A 24,746-nucleotide genomic window follows, 5' to 3' on the forward strand; every position below is an offset into this window, starting at 1 on the left:
TTAATAGATTTGTGCTGACTCGAACGTTGAATCAACCCAAAATTAACTTACTTTTCCCCCTGAGTTATTTAACGTAACAGCGTGCGTATCGCTACTTTTGGTACATCACTACAAATCAAACAGTGCGGTCGTGACTCGTGATAGACTACTCTAGTATATTTTTCGCTTCTCGGTTTTTCGATTCAACGTCTGCAGACGTTGAATCAATGTAAAAACGACGGGTTTTGCCAGCTGGGTTGTGTGCTTTTGTGAATGCAAATGCAAAATCGCCCATTACGTAATCACAGAAATCCTTTTAGTGGATGGAAATCAAGTTGCAACCGTGTTTATCTGTCTACTATTCCTTATTCACATTGCAAAACATTACTGCAAGCTTGGAATAACAAGTGCATAAGTCAGACATAAATACAAACTTGCAAGCACGTTGACAATTAAAGTAGCCTACTTCGGTTATTTTATCTATAAAAGAAACCCGTTGTGTCAAATAGCACAAAACGTGTGTGGCGAAATGTTTGATGCCAGGCGTTGGAACTTCGATCAAAGCATTCTCCCGCAGCGTTCAAAATGGCGGCGCTGACGCCTTGGGAGTTTCTCGTGTGAAGCGTCACATTTAGACCTTGCCTTGAAGTATCTGGCGCAAGAAAGTTTACGTAAGTCAGCATTCTTATGATTGCATCAAGTGATGCCCCCCCCGATTGTTCCTCGACCTGACGACGTTTAGTCCTCTCTTAGTTTTTTTTACCTTTTTATTTTCCTTTTTTTTTTCGTTTTTTTTTTGTAAGGCACGGCGTTTGTCGAATAGTGATGGCGCGTGTCGAGTGACCTCGTCACCGAAAAAGGCAAAAATCGCAGCCCTGATTGTGTGAATGATTTGTGCACAAAACTGTACATATAAAGAGAGATGTGTTTTTTTCACAACTGTTGACCATCTGTTCTGTGCTTCCAAGTTAGCAACTTTCAACAGTAAACTAAACAGGTTGTTGAGTGTTGACATTAAAACCAGGCTGGTGCCATGCGGCTGCGTTTACACTATGTGCATAGGTATTTTATGACAGATTTGTCTTCTCCATTGAGTAGTACGTTCTCATTGTATTTGTTTTTCTTTCTCTCTTGAGAATTCCAAACATCGTTTTCTAACTACCACATGGTAGCTTGGAACTGTGTTGACTATGATAACAGTTTGCTTCACTTGGTAAAAACTAACTTTGTTACACCTGGTTTTACACTTGTTTAGGCATGTCATTGTTTAAGGTCATGTAGTTGATGCCCGCTTAACTGTTTATTTGGCATATCAAGCACACGACCATCGGAAGAAAGTAGAGTATTGTTGACAAAAGTTTCAACTCAACCAAACCTTATTGGTGGGTTTAACAAGCAGGAGATTTGATGTGTGTCATAAGTAAATGGTTATGGTAATTGCTTTGTGAAGCAAATGTAGTTTTCTAGTATAGGCTATATATATATTTTCTGAAATTCTTTCAGTTTTGGGTTAAACTCGCTTGCAAAATAGTGATCTTTGTCTAGTTTTCTCTACAGCATTTACTTTACAATTGCATGTATATACCGTGCAACTTCATCACACAAGGTATGCAAACTATGCATGGTACACATCACACATGGTAGCCTAATATATTTTAGGCTACCATGTGTGATGGCTACCTACGGTTTTTGGTAATATTTTTTCTATATGATTTTAGTGTTGTCCGAGTGAACAAAATTGACAAGATGTCTGGAACAAGGGCGAACATGAAGATGCAACTGCAGAGAGATCGGGTAAATGTGTTGAAGTTTTAATTTTTTTAAGCTAGTTGGTTTGTCTTTCAATATTTGTATTGGATCAACTGTTTACTTTATCTGTATCCAGCTAATAAACCTTCTATTAAATCAACTTTTAAGAAATTTTTTTTAAACCTTTTGTGATAAAATCTGCTATATGTAATGGTCTATGTCCGGTACATTTCATACGCAGTCAAGTTTGAAAGCACTAATTTTAAGCTTAAAAAGTTATTCAATTCAATCACAACCAAGGTTATTAAACTGTATCTTAGCAAGACACTTAATGACATATATACAAAGGAAATGTGAAAATTGGCTCATTTTTTATGTGTTCACTAATCTGAAGCGGTGGGATGGCGCAACGGATAAGGCGTTGGCTTTCCAATTATGCAAACCTGGTTCGAATCCCGGCTTCAGCTGGTTGTTGAAAACACCGCTCATCTCTACCCAGGGTGTAATAAATTGGGTGGGCGTAGTTGCTGAAGTAAAGGCGGCCGAGAGAAAGGAACTGGCCACCCTACTCTCCTTAGTGCCGAAGGCTTAGTACAATGAGAACCTTATCTTCTCATACCCGACACTTGAATCAAGTATGGGACCCACCTTTACCTTACCTTTAATCTGAAACCTTCAACCATAAACTGACATCTATGATTGATAGTACACCTAGTTTTGTGATATTTATATAATTTGACAATTTTTTAATGTGTCCAACTGCTTAACCTGTCGTTTTCTTAGATTTTGCAAGCGGAGAAGCAAAACTTTCAAAGGAGTAATGCAAATTCTGTTCCTAAAAGTGCTGCAACACCAGCCATCAGCTTGCCAAGTTTGCTTGTGGGAACACCTGAACTTCCTGCGCAAATTTTCAAGGTATTATACATAGTACATATGTTGTGAAAAACATACTGCTTCTATGTTGTTACAGTCGATTGACTTGCATGATGCTGTGCAGATGTTTGTTGCTGAAAAAAAATTTTTTTTTTTCAAAACGATGCTATATTTTACTCAACCAACACCAGTGCTGTTTAAGGCCTGAAGACCACTTTGTCTCCACATCAAGACAAGGTTGGAAGTAAAAGCCTTAGTTACTGATAACATGTTTCCCTTGAACGTATGTACACTGTACAGACACAAGAATTTTTAAATGCATTAGACAAAGAACACTGTGCATGCTAGTGATTAGTGTTGTCCCCAATCAGAAGTGTTAGTAATTATCTGCTTACCAAGACGTTTTGTACCATTCAGCATTCATGCGCCGTGGCATGACGATTTCAGGCTTACATCACATCAAACGAGAAGTGAAAATGTAATGTTGCGTAATGCACGCCCAGACAGCAAATCAATCGCTTTTTACATTGATCCAACGTCTATAGACGACTGGTTTGTTTTCTGGTTGTGTGATATGCCAATTAATTTTATATTCCTATCCGTACTTTGGTATTGTCACAACTTGTAAATAAATCTCAACTGCAAAAGCATGCTGAACTGGAAACCTAGTTTGATTGCTTCTAACTTAATTAATGCACTCACGAATTGGTCGGTAACGGTCTCGCGATACAAATTCGTTCAATATGTGCTGGTTTCATGAACTGGTCGTCAAGGTGCTGCTAATAATACAAAAAAAAAGTATGACTGTTTGACGCATAATTCATTAGTGAGGGCCATGGGCTCATCTATCACCGTATATGAAATGGCACTCCGCTTTTCTACCTCTGTGCCGCAACAAAAGCGACCATTGCTATGATAATCGTCAGGAAGGTTATTTTGTATTCTACCCCCAGCAATGTTTAACATGGGCATTTCTGACGGCATTTTGGAGCAAGACACATTTGTGCAGCGCAATGACTTTCGTTTTACATGTCTTACTATTGGGCTTACCACCAACGTAGGTCGTAGAAGGTCCAGAGTGATAGAACAAGGCTTACCGTTCCCAGCCGATAAGCCGATCCTTTTTCACATTGATTAAAAGTTTGTGCACGTTGAATCATTGCCAAAAAAGGGACTGCTTTGCTGGCTGGGCTTCATCACACTTTAACTCGAAAATGATTCATATTTGACAAACAACTTGGCTTCTGTGAAACCCTCACCAGGAAAGTAACGTTAGTTTTTACGTTGAAGACACTTCATTTTAATGTTAAAATCGGCATGGTAGTGCTTGACACATGGCAGACTTGTCCAATTATGCAATCGATATGATATACAGTGTGTGAAAACAAACGTTCAAAATACAGCACCACAAGAAGTTGGTGTATGCTTATGCTCCTTTCATTAGGCCAGTGGTTCCCAACCGGGGAGGAATTCCTCCCTAGGGAGGAATTTCATGAGTTCAGGGGAGGAATTTCAGTTTTTGCCCGTTCGTGTGAAAGAGCTACGTTTAATAAGTTAATAGCTGTTTATTTGCTAATAAATTTCATACAAATATTACCCTAAAAGTGTTTCCAGAAAGCGCTATAATCCATTATTTTAGTGCAATTTTGCAAAATTTTCCGGGGGAGCATGCCCCCGGACCCCCCTAGAATACGCGTGCCTTCGGCACACTCTAACCCCCCACCATTTGTATTGCTTCTCTTGCTCAACCCACCAGGATACGCCACTGCACATGAGGTGACGATGTCTTTAATCAAACACTTTGTCGTTCTCTTCGATCCATCAAATATTTGGCCCCCCAAAAACATTTCTGGCTACGCCACTGGCCAACACGCCACTAAAAAACCTTCACATACCTTGGGTTCCGCTTGCGCAGAATGAGGATGATCGACACGATGGTTTTGATAAGCCAAACCGAAAACTGGCTTATCCGGACATTTTTATAGACCGCCGGCTGTGCGGTCCCTGATTCCGTTTTTACTTCCGATCGGAATGAGGAAAGAGTCTTAGAACCCTAACATAATGGTGTCTATTACAATCTGGGGGAATTGTAGAGAAACCATTTTTGTTAAAATTCTAGGGTTTCTAAAATTTAGGACTCCCTTTTTTGTTTTTAGTAATATGGGGAGGAATGAATAGTTCCAAAATAGGCAAAGGGAGGAACGCAACAAAAAAGGTTGGGAACCACTGCATTAGGCAATCTTTAATTCAGTTTTAGAGACTTAAAGCTCAGCTTTCATGCCGATTGATGGGTAATTTTTTCGGCTTTCCATACTGAACTTCTGATCCCTTTACAGCTAGCAAAACTCATGTCACTCTCATTGGTGGAACGTCTGCAAACGTTGAATCAATGTGATTAGAATAGATTTTGTTAGCTACGTCGGCAGAGAAAAAAAGATTAGCCCACCAAGCACTTTTTAGTGTCTCTACATATCCCAATGAATAACTTTTGTGTCAGAACAATATTTTCTGATAACTTCCGCTTCCTCAAATAATGCGAAAGCTACACATCAACATTGTGTGGCACTGTTAACCGTTGGTTTAATCACGCTTGTAAGTTGCTGATGTAAAATCATCAAATTCCTCCAAAAATGGTTCTTCCAATTAGAAGTTAAAAGCTTAATGGAAATTTTAACTTGTTATAAAAGCGTGTGCTTTGTATAGCCAAGTATATATTAAAAAAAAAAACATGGTCAGATCTGCTGACTACACCAGAGGTTATCATTTACTTTTAGGTCCTAGTTAGTTGAAGTACGTAATCATGATATAACTTCTACAAAAATTATTTTCTGCTGCAACACCTAAAAAAAGCGATTTACTGAACATCATACCACTACGTATCTCGTATACGGTATTTGAAAAAAATATCATGTGGCACGCATTGCTTTGAAGCAATTTGAAAACTCAAATTAGATGAAACGCCAAATGTAAACAATGCTTGTAAACAATTGTGCATGACAGCTTATTCAAGCAACTACACAGTACACATGCGTGCGGAAAAAGAACTGTGATTGCTGACTTGTTGCAAAAAGGTGATTTCTTCCTAGATGAAAATAGTCTGCTGTGATTCAGTCGCAATGGCCGATTCGGAGACGTCGTTTTGAAGATCATCCGTTTCTTTTTAGACACTCGTGCAGTGCTGCCTTTATTAGGCATGCCGAGGGAATGTACATTATTTGCTTTTTTGCGAGTAATTTTAGATAATAATTAATGCGCGTTTACGTTATTCGGCCTTTATTAGCCTCACGCCACAGATAGTACTGACCTATTTGTAACGAACAACCTGTTTAACTCTAGTCGGTGCTTCCTGTCATTTTGTTGTAAGACAAAGACTCGCTGGCATGTTAGATCTTTTATTGGATATTGGATTTTACTAGCTGGGAAAGACATTTGCTTTTTAAGAGCAGTTTCAGTGACAATTGTTATTGTGGACTACACACATCTTCGTGGTATCAAAAACACCGGTTAGTAAATGACCTTTAGCTACTAATTGACTAGCGCTTTATGACCGTTCCAAGCCAGTGATGTGGTAAGTTAATTTGTAGCTTATTTTTCACTATCATTCACAAGCCATTGTCAGTTTTTCAATACTTGTGGTGATTTCGATGAATTGACTGGCTACTGTTTGTTATGGCGAGTTGCTTAGTTGCTTTCAACATCAAACGCTTGTAATGAGATTTAAGAGCGATGGTTGATGTGAGAGATAGTTCAATAATTTCCAATAACATCAGCAATTTGTACTTTTGCGTTCAATAAAAGCTGCTGATTATGAGGAATGTTGGAAGCAAAGATGCTCTTGAAAATTTTGAATAATTCTGGCTTACGAGTGGTTAAAACAAAAATGCAAAATATCTTCTTTTTTACTTTTACGAACCGTCTCTTACGGATTAATGTGTTAAGCATAAACGAGCCTTGTTTCAGATAACCCTGAAGCTTATAGTTGTGAGTGCCGTACAGTGCCAATATCTATCGTACCAAAGTCAATATTTTACCGTATATTTGCTAGCCTAGTTTCTAAGTTTTTGCGGTAATCGCCTGGCTGTTCATCATCACAAATGCCAGTTCATGTTTTTAACACCGTACTCTTTTTTTCTCGATAAAATGATGGTACTATTTTGTTGAGATTTATAAAGAGAGGAGAGACGTTGGTCCGAGCTATTGGAATGCATAAAAATGACTGTATTGATGAGTGTTGAAAATTTCAGCTGATTGATTTAATTCTAGTGCAACGTTTAGCAGTTGAGTTTTGTGTAGTCGAAAACATAATTGCTTCCAAAGTTGGAGTACAACTCTTGTTTTGCATGCTTCTATTCGAAATTTAAGTAATGCGTTGTTTTTAACAGCATAGATTGTGCTTATAATATCTTCTAGTTTCATTAGCCGACTTCCTTGACCATTAATTGGTCGATGTGATACTTATTGTCGGGTTTTGCAATGCAATGTTCTTGTACGTTGTAACAATGTTGAAAGCTATAATTTACTGACTTATCAAAGTCTTTTCTTTCCTCATTTGACTCTAGCTTAATTTTGCAAATCGGGTTTTCTGCTTAAGTCCGCATACGGCAATTGCTGTAGCTGTTTGCAAGACTATGTTTCTTGATTCTTTTATCAAATCCTTTTAACTTTGCGAAGGTCTTAACAGCCCAGCTTATTAATTCGATATGAAATTAATATGAGATTTCCTTTTGCGAGAGAAGTTACTTTTTCACACTCTCTGAAGTCATCTGTTGTTGCACAGCACTTTATTTTTTTTAGAAACATTCGCCATGCAGATCAGAAAGTGTGAAATTCCATTAGCTGCAGATAAAGGAATTTTCGTTGTTTCAAGGGTGGAATAACGCTCCGTCAGATTGTGGCTGCGGATGATACGTTTGGAAACAATGTTTTATTTTTTTACATTGGCAAAGTTAATAAAATAAGTCGTCGTTCGTATGAAGCAGAAAGTTTGTGATCAGCCGAATGGAAGGACTTGGGGCCGGTTTTTCGTCAGATTATCAAGTTTGCTGAGTCCTGTTATTGACTGAACATGTGGATACGTAGGCAGGCTACTTTGTAGACTTCTGATGCAGAAATTCTAACTTGAAATAGAAGATTTTCTGCAAAAAGATTTATTACTTAGAAAAATAGTACCACAGTAGTACTTTCAATCAGTCTAATAATTGCATGTCTATAATGATTGTAATCAACGTAATAATTGTAATCAGTTTTTTAGAAATGAAAAGACGCAGCCATGTGTGATGGCATACTTTACGTTAAAAACTTACAAAAATTCGATGAGTAATTGAAATTAGTAACCACTGTTGCTAAGAAAATCCCCAGTACGGTAGCAATGTTGCATGCGCTGCTTTACTAAACAACGAATGGCAAGAAGTGATACTTTTCCAGATTGGCAGAATAATCTGCTTTCGAATTTTCGAAACTATTCTTGCTGCATGCATCTTGGAGATTGTGACGACCATCCTGGTTATTTCCCATCACCATGCCAACTGGGATCTTTGGGCTGCATGCCTTCACCCTGTTACCACAAGAAGGACTTGTACGGCATGAATGGTGATCGCGAGAGACTGTGGCAAAGTGATGGTCTAGAATGGACTTGGGAAGGAAATCTTTGTTCGTATCCCGGAGTTGAAGATTCACAAAACTATGGGGAAAACGATATTGGTCCATCGCCAGATTCTCACAGCTGTAGTTCACCACTCGCAGCCGACAGCCACTTGAAACAAAGCATAGTTTATGGATCGTACTACCATTGCCAGGTCATTTTTAGCTTTGGTTTGGGGAATATTTTGTTGTTTACAAAGTATATTGCATCACAGCATCAGAAGCGCTGCTGAAAATTCAAACTTTTAATCGTTTTTGATTGTTTGCGTTCTGCCGACTGCAAGACCTCTGAGGCATGTAAAAATCCCATATACGTAGTAGGAAATAAGCGCTGGACGCAAGGTGTGACTCCATTGCGTTTGAGAGATTAGGCAATGACAAAATGTCATACTTGAACCAATAAAAAGTAGGCGGTTGGTGTGCCGCAATAAATTGTAATATGTGCGCTGTACATTCCTAGCAAGCCAGACCTTTTTTACAATGATTCTATGTCTGCTTTACTGAATGGATAAGGACTAGATAGATGTCATCACATATTTTGGGCGCCTGTGACAATCTCAAGGAAAAGTTCTGATATTCATTAAATAAGACTTGTACGTTTTGGTAAAGCCTTCAACACGGTATTAATACTGTGTTGTCTGGAGGCCATTACCAACCCTACTCTGGCAGATGCAAGTGCGTCGATCCTAAGACTAATTTTTAACCATTCTGGAATCGAATTAAAACACTACCATCACTCCACCTTGTTTTAAAGATCGACTTTAGTGGCGACAAATCACTTCGACTTCACAACCCTGCTCTTTTTACCCTTGCTTGATTTTACCTTATATTTTAGATGCCAGTAATTCTGCAGCACTGTTTTCTCGTGTCTTTAACATAAGACACGAAATTCATTCTCAGTTTCCTTTAACCTACTTGATAAAGTGGATCACTGCATTTCATTTCGTAATTCACGTCAGACTTTCGTATTTTGATGGTTTCCACACCTGTGCGAAGCCTCTTGGTCTTTCTGTGTCGGCTGTTGCAATTTTAAACAAGTGGTATTTCGACTCAGCTAGTCCGAGTTAAAATCAAATTGATGAAAGTTGAAAATGTGATAAATAACAAGAGTCGTGGAGTTGATTTTGCTGCTTTCATTGTCGTTAGTGCATTTCTTAATAGAATAAAGCTTTGGTAGAGAGTTTGCTTTGTTGAACCATAGAGAAATTCTCTTCTTAATAGAACTTGTATAATAGAACTTCTTAATAGAACTTGTATATTATCATTGACACTTGCTTACTGTCTAAATCAGATTATCTTTAACAAGTGTATTTGTTTAAAGGTGGAGACTGGGTTACAGAATCCAACGCAATATCACGTGAAAGAGACGCAAAGAAATCAAGTAAAGGAATTCCTCAGCCAGTCGCATGATGGCTCAAAGTTTGTCAGACAAGTACTCGCACCCCAGTCTAGTGCGCCTCCTGGCGGCGGAGGTAAATACTAATCGGCACTGAAACTCAGTCACTAGGGTAAAGATATCTTCAAATGGTCGTTTTCAATTGAATAGAAATTATTAAAGGACATTTGTAAATTGGTATTAAAAATCATATATCTAGCGCAGAATAGCTGCTGCGGAAGGGTGTAGCAAAACTGTCACATGTGTTCCCGACACTGAAACATTGACCGTCAGCATTTCGTTTCGGATGCCCCGATTATTAATTATTGTGAACAGCTTATACATAACTAAGTACAGTCCTTTAAAAAAAAAAAAGATTTTAAGGATCGTGTAGGTACGGGCGATATAAAGTAATAGTAATGCATATTATATTGTACATAATAATCTTAGTAAATTTTTATAGTCTTTTGTGAACTCAGACCTGGACGTTTATTTTATTCTTTCGTTTAGTATTTGATTGTCGAGTTGTCAGTCGAAAAAGGGAAGAGTTGTTACCACAAAGCGTTAATGACGTCTTATGCGCAGGGTATCATGGCGGCACACCGGCAAGCCCGATGGCCCGATTAAATATTTCCTCATCGGCCGATAACCTTGGCGAAAACGTAAGTGTGAATGAAGTGCCAATAATTTGTTTATTTTTGTACTGACGGCTACGTGCACTGAGCAGACGTGAGTCCACTCTATTCTAATGGACTTTGTCTTCTGAACTGAAGGTAGAATAAGACTTTATCGCTACTTCTTAAAACGACAACATTATCTCATTTTGATACTTCGGGTGCGATTAGTAGCCTTTGTTTGCTGCTGATAGCAATGAACAACTTTATATTAAGTCTATTTGTGAAACCAGAAAGAAACCTTGGCGCTGTATTATTTCTTATTCGAGCATTGAGAAGGAGCTTTTTAAAAAGGTTTGGCAAAGACTGAATCGACAAATAGCCGAAAACGTTCAAATTTTTTTATATCCTGTTAAATGCCATGTCGCTGCTTAGATTCGGTTGCTTGCAGTTTAAAAAAAAGCTTTTCCACCAGAATTGTTTCATTTATAAAAATTATTTGTTTATCAGCATTAAAAATGAAAATGTTTAAAATTCCTTTTCACTTCTGCAATTGTGCTTTGCCGTTATGTGAATCAACTTGATCTTGAAAATTTGCTTTATTGCAAGTCATATTGCAGTGAGACCAAAGAAGATGTTTCATTTCTCATTCACGTTAAAGTATTTATGTGCGTTGAGGTTGAAAAACTAAACAATCGCTGTTCGAACTCTTAGTCATGAAATCAGTCCAATTCCTTCCGTGTAACCCACAATAGACAGACCTCATCAGTCAACTCATGTCAGATTTCTAACCAGGGTCGGAGAAAATCAATTGGCAAGCAAAAATACTTCCTTGTAAAAGTGTTTTGTTTGCATGATCGGTCTATTCTTAAAGACTCTACAACACCAATACGTTTACCGTTGTCTATGAATATTAGAAGGCGCACAGGAAGGTTTGCTTCCTGACTTTCCTGTCCATTTAATATTTAATCTAAAGCTTCACCTATCGGTCAGTAGTCTGGATACAACACAAACTATATCCATTTCTTTTTTATGGTATGTTACTGTGTGTGCAGTGTGCACGTGCACTGCGGAGTACATATGATTCACGTATGTCTGCTTACTTCATGTTACTCTGCTCTTTGAACGACACGTCTGTGACTCAACACTTTCATAATTATATTTATATACATCTAGCCTACATTCTTTTATATCCCGGCGTGCCGGTTAAATAAGCGATTTCGTCAGTTTCTATATATTACAAATGCTCTATTTTCATGATTCACGCAGATTTGCGCAATTCGTATTTCATCCAACGAAATTTCGATGTATCGACCATAACAAACGTAATAGTTTGGCAATAATGGCATTTTGCTGGAGATAGGGGCGTATTGCCATGAAATTTTGTTTTCATCACAATAGAACCCCGTTTGAAAGTCGTCGTAGAAACCTGTCAAAACGTGTTTTTAACGTTGCATTTTCACGAGATTGCAACACACTTTGCAACGTACTGAAGAAGCACTTTGACTCGTCTACGCATTGGCTGGTATTTGTGCACAAACTGCTCTATTAATGTTTTGCATATATATCGACTGTTTTGTAATGCGGAAAGCCTGTTTGTATGTAGTTTTAATTCTTAGCTCAGAAAATATGTCATAAAAATTGCAACTTTTGCTAAGTTTGTAAATTGCTGCCAGTTGACCAGTTTTCGCGCTTTTTTTCTGTTTTTAAAACAAAAAAAATTGAAGCCACTGTCCGTTTAGAGGCCAAAGTTGTCTTACAAAATTGTGATATGTGGTATTGCGTACCGTACTGTGCATAGTACTTGTCGTTGCGCCAAATATTGTGCGATTCGGGTGCTGCCATTTTTAATTTTTTAAATTCCAGATTTTTTTTATATTGTGTTAACGAAAGAGACCAAAAAAGTGATGTATCGGGCACTTGGTTGAATTACTAACCAAGCTACCTCTCAGTAGGCTACAGCTATATCACCTCTCAAATGTTGCATCATTGTGCCATATAGTTATATACAGTTAATTACGCAACAAAAACAGTGTAGGAGGAAATTTTAGCTTCATCCTCCACAATGCGAAACATGCCCATATTGATGATATGATGCATTGAAGTTGTGGCCATGCAAGATGACTGGCGATTGCTTTTTAAGGCAATGCTCTGGTTTTGTGATGATTCTCGATTGCGCAGCCGGTGTTACAGTCGCTGTGGTTGCAACCCATTAAACTTCATACGATACATTTAGTTGAGTTTTGCACTACAAGTGAAAGTTGTGTAGTTTGTTCATAGAATAGCAAAGTCGATGCAGTCGTATTTTTGATTCCCTCATGAAAATTGGAAATGTTGGACTGTATCGTATCTCAAAGTACATTGTTTTGCATTATACAATAAAATATCTTATTTTGCAACAGCACGCCTTAACAGATCTGTTCTGCACTTGTGTCTCATATGACTCACTGAAAATCGTTTTCAGAGAAATTAGCTTTTTGGAAATAAAATGAATGTAATCAGGATTCTTATACTTTTTCAATGCTTATCACAACGGCCCCAAAAATGTCATCAGCTATCTTAAAACAAATGAAAATGGCAATCTTCACCAAACGTATGCGTGTTTGGTGGCGAATAATCAACATTCTGAGGGAATTCATTGCTACCGTTTCCGTATTCTTTCAACCAAGTGGAATCTTCATACCTTTATTCCTTTGTACTCATCAATAGGGCAATCGCCCGATTACATTTTCCTTCCTTGTCTCAAATGTCTTAATGGAAAAAGCGACAATTTCCTTTATATCTGGTTTGATTTCCACACCACAGGCCTTTTTCTTGCAATACGCGCAAAGGAGCGAAACTTTCATTATGGACCGCCGCACCTGTCACCAACGGCATAGGATAGAGCCAGGGAAATGACTGACAACCGCCGCCCAATTCTTTGCATTGTTTGAAAGTTTGGACGGAGTTGTCTTCACTGAATCACAATTCACTGCTTTTACGTCTTTAAGAAACCGGATGTTAATATTGGGAAACGTTATAACTGTTCAATATTTCACAGCTATTCAACATGGTCTGACGTTGACTGATTAAGGAAATAGCTAATTTGATCTTGCAGCTGGAGATCGCAAATGAAGAATGGTAACTCAAGATACTTGCCATCACAAACGAAATTCCTTTTTCGATTTCAATTTTCGATCCCTTTTTCGTGAAATAAAAATCCCTTAGATAAATCACCTTCTGTGGGAAGTCCTCGGTAGTACCGAGCTGCCAGGCAGAACTGCCTGATATGATTCTTCAGAAATTTCGAAAAAAAAAATCTGCGTGCTATGAGGTTGCGTTGTTTTCAGTTACTGGAACAAACTGGTTTAAACTGCAGGCGAGCACATTAGTCACCGTTACAAATTGACCTACTTAAAATGCTTTAAAAATATCAAGTGGGTGGTACCTGCACGTGTGGGGCTTTGGTCCAGTTCCTGTTTGTCAGAAAGTCCTTTATATTGTGTGACTGTGCATCGGTCTTCTCAAACCGTTCATTTCAACAGCACGCTTGTGCGTCTTGTCTCGTGCGAATGAAGAACTGGAATTGCTTTCATCGCGTGGACTTTAAACCTCATTTTTCCTTCAGAGTAATGTTGTGATAGCTTGTCCAGCTCAGTATACGCGGAAGCATGTGGCCAATAATTGTTCTTTCCTTGCTCGATAGCTTAGACAGCATATAGCAGCAGTTATTTTACTCCAAAGTTAAAGAATAATTTCTTGCCATGGATTTAGTGCAGCCAGTGCTAATAGCTTTTTTCAACTTTGGCAAATTTTAGAGAAGGATGATCTGCCCATGTGATTGTGCAAAGTTGTTTTATTAATGCAACCTGCCAGATAAATTTTATTTAACAGTTTTTCGGGATTCTTGGAGATTTTGAAGAGAAACTTGCTTGTAGTTTGTGAGGGTAGATTTGAAGCATTGAAATTGAGACTGTCGCCATCACCATTTCTTAACGATGTTAAAATTTTGGTTCAACAATTAAATGAAATTTGTTGCTTTTGATATACTGGTATTCAGAATCTATTGTAAAAGTGATATTTTCACTTTAGTTTTAAAACATGACAGTTAGTGGTATGTGTGGGCGGAGTAGAGAAGAAGTTAACAACTTTACCAGAAGTTAAGCGCTAGTTCGAATTTTGTGCACTGCAGGAGCGAATCAAGTGTAGTTCATAGTATCAACAGAGTTTAATTAGCATCATTATCATAGACACGTGTTTTATTGAAAAATAAAGTTTCACAAAGCAGAACTTGCAGTTATGTTTTTACATGCTCAATTGTATCCAAACTGCAAAAGTTAAAACTGTGTTGATCTGTGTTACATATTGTCTATTCCAAACGGCATGTTGAAATCAAAATACGCAATAAAAGAAAACTAATCGCATTTATACCTAGGCTAGCTATAGTTGAAGATGTATCCTGTCTGATGTCCATTTTGAATGGTTCAACTGCACCGCGCCTGTTGCAAAATGGTGCAATTCAACGATTGTGTTGAAATTCATGATGACACCACTGGTGGTTATATCACGCCACGCAAATCACAGATAGGGTTTGTTCTCAACACTTTGCGTGTCGGACAGTTTCAACACAGCGGAGTACATTGCAGTGTGATCTGTAAATTACATTATTAAACTATCTTAGCCCCGCTCTCCAGTGCTGATTGATAGCAAAACAAGAACGAAACTTGGTCACATTTTTTTGGACTAATTTTCTCCCAGTTTTTTTAACCTGCTTTCCGCTTTTTCATTCGTACGTCAGATAATGTGTGCTTGTCAGGTACCAAGTAACTGCATACGTTTGTATGTGGAAGTAGAGGCAGTAAATGTAAACAAAGGGTTCTGCGCCCATCTGGCAGTCCGCATTGACAGTTGAAAAAGCCATTTTTGTGACTCATAAATTGCGCTTTCAGTTTCAGTTCTTCACAGTTTTAGCAAGTTTAGTAATATTTGTGTTTACGCCATGACCTGGATGTATGAATATGAGTATGCACAGTGGCGCTCCTGGTGGTCACATCACCAAGCCTTGCAATCCAGTGACCAGGTAGAAGATAATTTACTTAATACTTAACCACGTGCTTTCAGTCCTTAACAACGTCACTCGTAATGACCTCATACCGCTGGATCCGCAAAAGGAATCTCTGAGGAATGACAGTAGACTATGTTTTTACTCTTGGAAACGTTAATGCTATTTTATGAGTTGTTTTTTGTAATTATCAATATATGGTATTAGCTTAATGAGATGGGTGTAAGCTGTGGGGGGTGTGGTCCACTGGTAACTGGATTGATTTTTCTTTTGGGTTTTCAGGTGAATGACTTCATTGACGACATTGTGAGCCGTGAGTCCAGCTTCGGCGAAGAGCATGCGAGATACGACAGACCTTCGACAACTGTGAGAGCCATTATTATTTAAGACGATTTTAAAAGTTTGCTTTCATTCTAAAAACCGTTCAAAGCGCTTGAAATGCTCCGGTTATGCTATTGTCAGCGTTTCATACATTGCGTTTCACAGCACCGTTTCGTTTTTTCTTACTTTTCTGTCGCAGAGTTATTGCTAGCATTGTTTGTCGCTATCTACTTGCTTGTTCAGCTCTGAAATTGCTTGGTGCAAGTTTTCAGTTATATATATTTAAAGTCTTCATCTTTTAAGGTGCAGTTGAACTTGCCGTTTGGGTAAACGTGGCAAACAAAATTTAATCCTGTAACGTAATTTACCAAGAAAATAACGTAAAACTGTGAAAAAGTGAACGAATAAAATTTTTATCTTCCAGTTTTCCACCGTTTCTCCATTTGAGCTTGATCGCTTTGGTCGGATGTCCACCACCAAGCTCCCTGTGATGATCAAGGAGAACACCTCCTCCTCATGCCCTGTGATCAAGCAAGAGTTCACGGATGATGGCATACGGCTGTTCAATAAAGACCGCATCAAGAAAGACAACCACAACATAAGTAGGTCACTCTCGTTTAAGGTCTCTTGTACGGCAAGGCTAAACTCCCCCAGACAACCAAATTCGTTATTTTTACATTGATTCAACATCTGCAGACGTTGAATCAATGTAAAAATGACGGATTTTGCTCTCTGGGCCCCTGACAAAGATTACTCACTGAGCCCACCAAGAGCTTCTATGCAACCTGAGTGATGCCTTTTTCGACTGCGGTGTTGAGTGTTCGAGTAAAATCTCTGTTGTTTGACATTACTTTGTGGAAGTTAACGACGACCTTTCTAAGAGAAATTAGTTTTGATTCATTTAAGAATCAATTATTTCACTAATTTAGTTTTTGAATGAGGCCCTGTTCTGAATAGCCTGACCACCTCTGGTATAGTAGTTAGGCTACTGGCGACATTGAAACGATGTGTAAAGATGCATAAACGACAACGTTTGGTGACGGAGCACTTGGGTATAATTCCACTTCACAAATGCCACCAAACCCGAAAACATTGTGAGAGGAATGTTTTCATCCGTGTTTTTTCTACTGTAAACAATGTCAGTTTTTTTTTCTCAGTTGAAAGGCGGAGGAGGTATAACATCAACGACCGTATTAAGGAGCTTGGGAATATGGTTCCCAAGTCACTGGACCCGTGAGTGATGAATTTGTTTTTCAACTTTCTTGCACTGAGACCTTGTCTTTATCATGTAGCCCAACTTCATGATGACATTTTTAAGTGCAAGCTTTTCTATAATTCAGTGAAACTAAATGTGGGACCATCAGGATTCGCTAGCGGTGATTTTTTGTTTATTGTTGACATTTTTTATGGTTCAAAGAAGCAGTTAGTTATGGTTGTCGTTTAAACCCGTTTTTCATTCCTAAACTCAGCAATTCTAATAAGTTCGTAATAAAAATGACGGTTCTAATTCGAGCTGAAGCGTTGAAGTTTGGCATTTTGTACAACGATTAAAGCTTTCACTTTTGCAACTTTTAACACGGATTTCGGAAATGAAGACAAGTTGAAAAAATCTTCGTATAGATATCTTTAAAGTTAGGTGAAAGAAACTAGCTATCGGTTTTAAGGATCAACCTTTCCTTCCACTGTTACATTCATGTCTCAAAAACCTATCTCATCATAGAGACATGAGGTGGAACAAGGGATCGATATTGAAGGCAGCAGTCGACTACATTCGTTCCTTGCATGAGGAGAAAAATCGTTGGCGACTGATCGAACACAGAAACAAGCAATTAGAAACTCTTAACAAGAAGCTCTTGCTTCGCGTCCAGGTAAGCGTTGAAAAGTTGTGCCACCTGCTACGGCATCCGTTGGCTAGTTTCAATTGCGCAAGAAGTTGTACTTTCATGCCACCTGCTTAAGTCATATTTGTTTTGATAAAATCAAAGTTGCCAGTGTAAGGGTTCTAAAATAAGAGTTGGCCCTACTTTGGTCTAGAAATTACCAGAGTTTCCAACTGATGTTCTTATTAATTTTGATCGAAACTTTTATTTTATTGCGACGAAGGGTCAAACCTTTCCAACAACGCGGCATGTGTGGCAAGTTTCATTGCACAAGAAGTTCTTGCACCTTCTTACATTTGCGTCTTTCCACGAAAGAATTTTAAAATGTTTTATTTTGAACTGGATTTTTCGAAACTTCTTTTCACAATAAATGCATTCTATCACAAAAAAAACTACCGACAATTATACAATACAGCAAATCCAACTATTTCTAATGTTCCAGAATTCCCCAACCGTTTCTTGAATGTCTGACAATTTATTAAAATGTTGAAATTGTTTTGATATTTGGAACTTATGGAGGGGGATTCACTAGTAAAAACTTTTAATTCATTCTCTTCACTTGAGCAGTTGCAATGGTAGAAGGCCGGGCCTTTACCTTTGTGTACTCATGCGAGACAATGAGAGCACACATACCCTTTGCAATGTAAAATTATACCTTATTTTCAAACAAGACGTGAAATTTCTTGCTTTAATAGCTAGTCTACTCTAAACTCTATTGTAATAATGCAAAAGCAGCAAATTATCAGCAATTTCAAATGCAATTTCATGGTTAGTTGTATTGTTGCTGCGACTGCCTGTTTAGGGATTTTTCCGCAAACTGGCAATAGAAATACGCGGAAGCGAATTGTGTTGATTCACAGACAGTTGAGTAATATTTCTTAAAACTGTTGCAACTTCATAAAAAGAAAATGGCTTTAACTTCTCTCCAATACTTTTCAAGCGAACACGAATGTAGTTGGAAATGATTGGAAAGCATGGTGCATAATTTGCTACTTCCAGGAATTAACAACACTTTGTTTTCAATTTCTCAAGCAAAAAGTCGTTATCGAAAAAAAAAATAGTTGATTTGAAATCAGTTTTGACTTGAAAGTATAAAGTTTGGAATATTTACAACGTTATGTATTAATGTAGATTACGGAACCTTGTTTTTTAAAAGGTTTTCAATTGTTTTTGTTTTTTTACTTGACGAATATCTTGGCTACAATAGGTCTGCTACTATTCGGTGAGTCCGATTCGGTGAGTTCCTAACCTCTAACCCCTAACCCGAACCCCTAACCCTAAAACGGCAATTATAATTAGGCTACGGTACCCGATAATTTAAAAAAAAAAAATTGAAAAAATCACCGAATAGAGATCGGACTCACCGAATCGGACTCAACGAATCGGACTCACCGAAACGGGCCATTCCGACCATTTTGGCACTTCTTGCGTTACGCGGGGATCCATCAGGTGTTTGGAAGCATTGCCCATCATCCAAATTCCATTTGTCCCCACTAGCGGTGGTGGTCGATTCTTTCACGGGTGTTCACTTTTCTTTTTCGTAAATGTCTTGTAGTTAACTACTTAACTAGTCATCCTTTGGAAAATTGAAGATTTTGAAATTATTTTTTCAATTTGAAAACATCACCATTTCAACCGACCAAAGTAGAAGTTTTCTTTCTCCTTAGAAATTGGAAATGACCATGCAGCAACACGGGCTCAACGTTGTTACTGACGGCGTGGAAAAACAGCACATGATGAACACGATATTAAATTATAACAACCCCGCTCCCAATGCAGGCGCCTCCGCTCTCAAGAGAGGTGCAGTTCATTTTGTAGAATCATTTTTATTGGTTCGAGTTTTACTGTAGTTACTGATTTTTCTTGATTTGACTATTGTACTTGTGGCTTTCCCATCTGCACACTGTTGTCGTAAGTTGCAAATTTATTTTGATATTCCTTAGTTTGCTTTCGAGAATAAGAAGAAGTTTGAATTGATTTTATCTATTTCTGTTATTTCAACATTTCACTAAAGCGTTCGTAAAGAAGTCTTTTGCTTGGAACATCTGAGCCTTGGGACATAGCCGACTAGAAATACGGGCTGACTTGTTACATTCTGCAGACATTTGTCAATTGTTAGAACGAAATTTGTCAAAAAATGTATTTTTACGCCTTTTTACTGCCTTCCCCAGGTGAAACAATGAGTTTCAACATCACCAGACTTTGAAAAACAAACACAATTTGATTCAGGAAATTTCAGTCAGATTGTAGGCCATTTGGTCTTAGTCTAATTGACATTTTCTTTTTTACTGCGTTCCCAAGGCAACATGAGCTGTTATATCATCATTGCCAATCAATTAAAAATGAGAAAATCTGATTTTTAGAAAATTTCAGTCAGACAACAACAGTCGTAAAAATCTGCAAAATGTGACAAATCAAGGCGTGTCTCCAAATAGCCGGTATCTTCACGGCTTTTTTGAGGTTTTGTGCAGTTGAGTTTCAACTTATTTGTAAACCGGCTATGTATTTTACTATCTGCGTTTCATAATGCCCTCCCACCTTGTGTCATCGCGTACAGATTACATTGCTGGTGTAAAGATTTCTTAGTGTATGGGAAAGCCAGTAACCTAATCTTCGATTCTCGGTGTCTTCTTTCAAGCATGTCATTACCCAGATGACAAAATCCGCCATTCTTACATTGATTCAACGTTTGCAGACGTTGAATCAATGTAAGAATGACGGATTTTGAGGTCTGGCTAAGTGTTTTGCGAATACATGGTCTCAATAGGTGTCGAACCCGCATCCTGTAGAACGTCGGTCAGACCGTTTGTGGAGTTAGACCGAAAATAAACCTCATTGATTGGCTGACAGTGATCACGTGAGCCTAACAATACGTACGAAGTTTTCTTTTTCAAAAACTTCTCTCTTCACAACCGAGACGTGTGTGAGAATGGTTCTTAATATACATCCATTGAAGTCGTCAGCTACGGATGACTCCACAGCTCGTTTCACATTCTAATTTTCTTCACAGAGGATGGCGTGCGGACTCCAAACTTTTCTCCTACACCCGCATCATCGCACATCGCGTCACCGGTTGTCATGGTAACCCAGGCTCCAAGCCAGCAGCAAGGCATGGGTGTCATACGGCCTGGCCAATCTTCCAGATCGAATAGTGTTGGGGGCTACCAATTGAAGTCGCAAGACCAGTTCCACTCCCAGCAGGTTTGTCTATAATTCCTTACTGATGTTTTTCTTTTTCGCTGGTCACCTTTTTTGAAAATTACTTTTCTTAATGACCAGGATGATGTCAGCAACAATGCTGATGCGTCACGATTTGTGAGATTATGTGGTGACACGTAGAATTACTCAGCGTTTTTAATTATAACATGTTTTTTGTTTTTCCAGTTATTGTCTATTGATTCCAATCCACTGTCAAATCAGCAACAACAAATTTCCCAAAATACCTCCTACAATCAGATGCCATACTCGCCGCTAGGTAGCGTATCGAGCAACACGTCACCTCACTCAGTGGCGAATATCCAGCAAGCGCATAATTCCGATTTACCGAATGTCGATTTGGGTCTGTCAGGTAATTTGTTTGGTCTCATTCGTCTGTTGTCCCTGTAATGCCATAATAGTAAATCTGAGGTTGAATTTTATGACTCATCGAGTTTATGCCAACTCTGCCCGAAGAAGCGCGGGGATTTTTAACTGCTATGGTTTAAATTTATTCTGTTGTTGGCAAGGAAATAATCTCTTAACTATACGTGGCACTTGAATGTAAAATAATGAAATAAACCCCATGTTAGATCGCAGACTAACAGTGTTGAGGTGGTTTCTCGTTCTAAAACGCGTCTACTAATTCAGTTTAAGTTCCACAATTTTATTTTTTTGACAAATTTTTAGATTTCAAGCAAAGTTTAAAATAAAATACTTTGCACTTCAATTTTTTCGAATAGTTTTTAACACGCTCAAACAGTGATGCATAATCCCGTTTATTAGGTGGTCTATCTCCGCAAAAGGTGCTACATGAACGGGAAGGCTTTTAATAGCCAGCCATTCTAAAGGACAGTTCTTTTTATTTGATATCGCTTTGTAAATGTGAATTTTTGAATATGTACTGTTCTTTTTTTAACCCTCATCTTGTTATACTCGTAGCAAAATAAACCAATCCATCAATTTGTATTTTGGCTGTTGATATCACGTTGTTGAGTGCACCGTTGAATATGTTGACTTTTGTACTCGCTTGCAGATCTCGTCGATGTCGATATGTCCGCATTTCCGTATGACAACCCTTCCAACGCCGACCTATCTACTCTGGTTGATGGTGGCTTCAGTGCTCTGTTGGCTAGCAGCAACAATCCTACAGTGAGTGTGCCGTTTACTTTTGTTTGATCGACTCAGTAATTTGCCCCTAGTATCTTTACAATTTGGTCCAAAACTTGCTAGGACGATTTTGTTAGAGGTGTTCATCTAGTGCTGGATTGCATCTTCTTACGCCTATGCTCGAGGTTGTAAGTCAACTGATGACATATCGAGTCAACGAATCATCTTTTTTGCATTGCAAAAAAGACTGATTTAGTGAAGTATTGTCACCTCCCTGCCAAGCTACTTTCTGTGGATGGGCGCCAGTTTGTTATTGGAATTTTTCGATTTGGACGAACCTGCTGTTTGTCATGCAATTCGTAATACACTGTATTGTATACTTCTTTCTAGCAATGCTCGTTTGCTGAATTTGAAAATTTTTTTCATGAACATTTGACGCACGATGTCAATTTCCACCCTTTGAGGGAATTATGCCGGCCTCAACTTAAAACATTTTATTGAACCAACAGCGGTCATGTCTGAAAGGAAAACACATGTTCTTCAGCAAACGTTGAAACTACTTCATGGTAGTGCTTGAAAACCTAGCTGGCAGTTGTATTTTTTTCATTGATTAAACGTCGTTTGTATACTTTTTGTTGGTAACTGAAAAGAGAGAGAACCTCTGTCTCCAACATTTTCTCCCCCATAAGTTGCTTTAGCTCGCTAAAATTCTCCTTCCAGCTACGTCACTGCTTTAACTTTGACAGCATCTTTAAAAAAATTATTGCTAACTTTACTGTTCAGTTGAGTGACGTCATAATGGACGACGACACCATTTTGAAAGACGATATATTTCTCTCGGACGCCAACAATCAGACCAACAGAAGGATAATGCAATGATCCAGACACAGCCGTTTACTTGTGCTTGCCAAACCGGTGATGTCATCATATAGCAGCGTTGTGATTGGATCAGTGCCAGGAGGCTTGAGATGGACGCGTTGTGATCAAGGTCACATGATCATTGACTCATTCAAGCGTAAAATTATTTTTTAAGTCTTCGAAAGGTTCGTGTGTTTTGGTCTTGTGACTTGCCAGCGCCGGCCATGACAAACCATCTGTAAGTTTTGGTGATATTGCTTCTAGCAACAGATGAAGTAGATGCTGTTTGTTTTAGACTTTCAGAGAAAGAGGAAGTAAACCTTAGAAAAAAATTAATTGCTCAGTGTCCAGCTGGCAATACGCAATTTAATATGTCTCAATGAAGCCACCCTTGCTATCATAAATGGCCATTTTACATCTTTTCAACGTCGTTAAAAGCAACATTTTTTTCTAGCTTGGGTAAGCTGACTATTTTCTTCGTCTTTTCGCTGGAGTTGTTGAAAATATTTTTTTGATTTCTGGAAAGAATTTAGTATCCAATCACTTATGCATATCAGTAGCGGTGCAGATCCCCAGACTGCAAAATCCGTCATTTTTTACATCGATTCAGCGTCTGCAGACGTTGAATCAATGTAAAAATAATGGATTTTGCTGTTTGGAGAGTTGTTGCTGAAATTAAACTGGAACGAACAGTTCAATGATTTCTTTTTTTCAATATTATGCTAATGTGATGTGAGAAGCACCAACACACTGTATTGCAACAGTGTAAACATACTTTAATTAATGGAAATATTTTGCGCTGCTTAAAATCGTTGAAGTATTTATTATTATAAGAGAAAATTAGTTGTTTTTGATTTTAAGAAGAGGTTGAATTTTTCATATTATTTTAAAGTCTAAATTGAAATTTTATTGCTTACTTGTGCAATGTTTAACGTTTTAAAATTGTGTTACAAATTGTTAATATAGCATTGATTGTGTCTTATTCAAAAAATTATTCCCGTTAAAAACGCAAGAAAATTTTTAAACCATTTCATGTAAGTGTTAACTTTAACTTAGTCCCAAGAGATTTTTGGGATGAAAAAAGTGTCGTTAAAGGAAGAACCCTGCACCTCCCTTAACCATTGGAAAAGCTGCAGATTTACAAAAGTTAAAATCAACATATTGACTTTTAACAATATGGGTTGATGATGGTTTGCATGTCAAGGGATTCTAGATATCACATACCCCCTTATAATATGAAGGGTTGGCAGAGTCGTAATATTGGAGTGAGGTATGTTGACGAAAAATCTCATATTGACGTCAGAGACGGTCTACTTTCAGAAGCTGCAGTTTCTATTTTTCAAACTTTTAGTTGTCGATTATATGTTGTCGGATGGTATTTGTGCGCAAATTAAAATGAGCGCTGTAACTTATCTGCGGAAAAAATATTCAGAAGATTCTTTGTTGAGAAGAGAAGCTTCTATGTTGCAACTCCATTTTTCCACAACTTCTGATCATTGAACATTGCCTCTTCCGCCATTTTTATAACTCGTTTCTTAAAACTGTAGCGAATCTCGAATGAAATCTTTCAATAAAAATCAGTCGAATTTGCTTGTCTTGTGTTATCTCGTATACTGAACCGACCATGGTTTGAAGAGGCTTACAAGGTAGTTTTACTAAACCCGACAGCATAAGAGAATTTGCGTCTTTTTCACCGTTCCGATTTTTAGTTTTATCAGTTTAAACAACAATAGAAGGTTGTGAGAACGTAGCTTATTAACTTGGAATGTTTAGTATACATCCCAAACAGTAAAATCCTTCATTTGTACGTCTGCAGACGTTGAATCAGTGTGAAAATGGCGGACTTTGCTGTATGGGTTTTTACGCTTTCTCTGAAGAGCTTTATTTGAAAATCAAAATTTGACGCCATGGTTAATCTGCATTTGTTGCATGCACCTTGTCACATCTTTCCTAGCCAAATTCTTTTTTGTTACTTGATAGTTCGTCTGAAGTCGATTTCAATTTATCGAGGCTTGGCCTTACAAGTAAGGCTATAACTTTCTATTAATACTGTAATATTTTAATTTGTTGTTGAGTGAAAATATAAAATTTAAAAGAGTCTGAAACCTACC

At 38.0% G+C, this 24,746-nt stretch overlaps 1 protein-coding gene across 1 annotated transcript; it reads left to right on the forward strand.

Moving 5' to 3' along the window:
• Positions 1 to 1,232: 1,232 nt before the first annotated feature.
• On the forward strand, positions 1,233 to 24,401 carry LOC145774185 (transcription factor EB-like). The gene is made up of 14 exons (XM_082585356.1): positions 1,233 to 1,361; positions 1,698 to 1,773; positions 2,512 to 2,643; positions 9,563 to 9,713; positions 10,202 to 10,278; positions 15,554 to 15,637; positions 16,017 to 16,194; positions 16,750 to 16,825; positions 17,313 to 17,460; positions 19,140 to 19,272; positions 20,483 to 20,673; positions 20,857 to 21,040; positions 21,704 to 21,819; positions 22,561 to 24,401. The coding sequence occupies exons 2-14, from the start codon at positions 1,726 to 1,728 to the stop codon at positions 22,654 to 22,656; spliced, it is 1,614 nt and encodes a 537-aa protein (XP_082441482.1). The 5' UTR covers positions 1,233 to 1,361; positions 1,698 to 1,725; the 3' UTR covers positions 22,657 to 24,401.
• The last annotated feature ends 345 nt before the right edge of the window (positions 24,402 to 24,746 follow it).

Source organism: Aplidium turbinatum, chromosome 7 (assembly GCF_918807975.1).
Source record: "Aplidium turbinatum chromosome 7, kaAplTurb1.1, whole genome shotgun sequence".
NCBI classification, from domain to species: domain Eukaryota; kingdom Metazoa; phylum Chordata; class Ascidiacea; order Aplousobranchia; family Polyclinidae; genus Aplidium; species Aplidium turbinatum.

Bases quoted from the DNA above. Each gene is read 5' to 3' on its own strand.
- LOC145774185 (XM_082585356.1), top strand. From the start codon at position 1,726: ATGTCTGGAACAAGGGCGAACATGAAGATGCAACTGCAGAGAGATCGG. The intron at 1,774-2,511 runs GTAAATGTGTTG...TCGTTTTCTTAG, and splicing joins TGCAACTGCAGAGAGATCGG to ATTTTGCAAGCGGAGAAGCA. The intron at 17,461-19,139 runs GTAAGCGTTGAA...CTTTCTCCTTAG, and splicing joins AGCTCTTGCTTCGCGTCCAG to AAATTGGAAATGACCATGCA.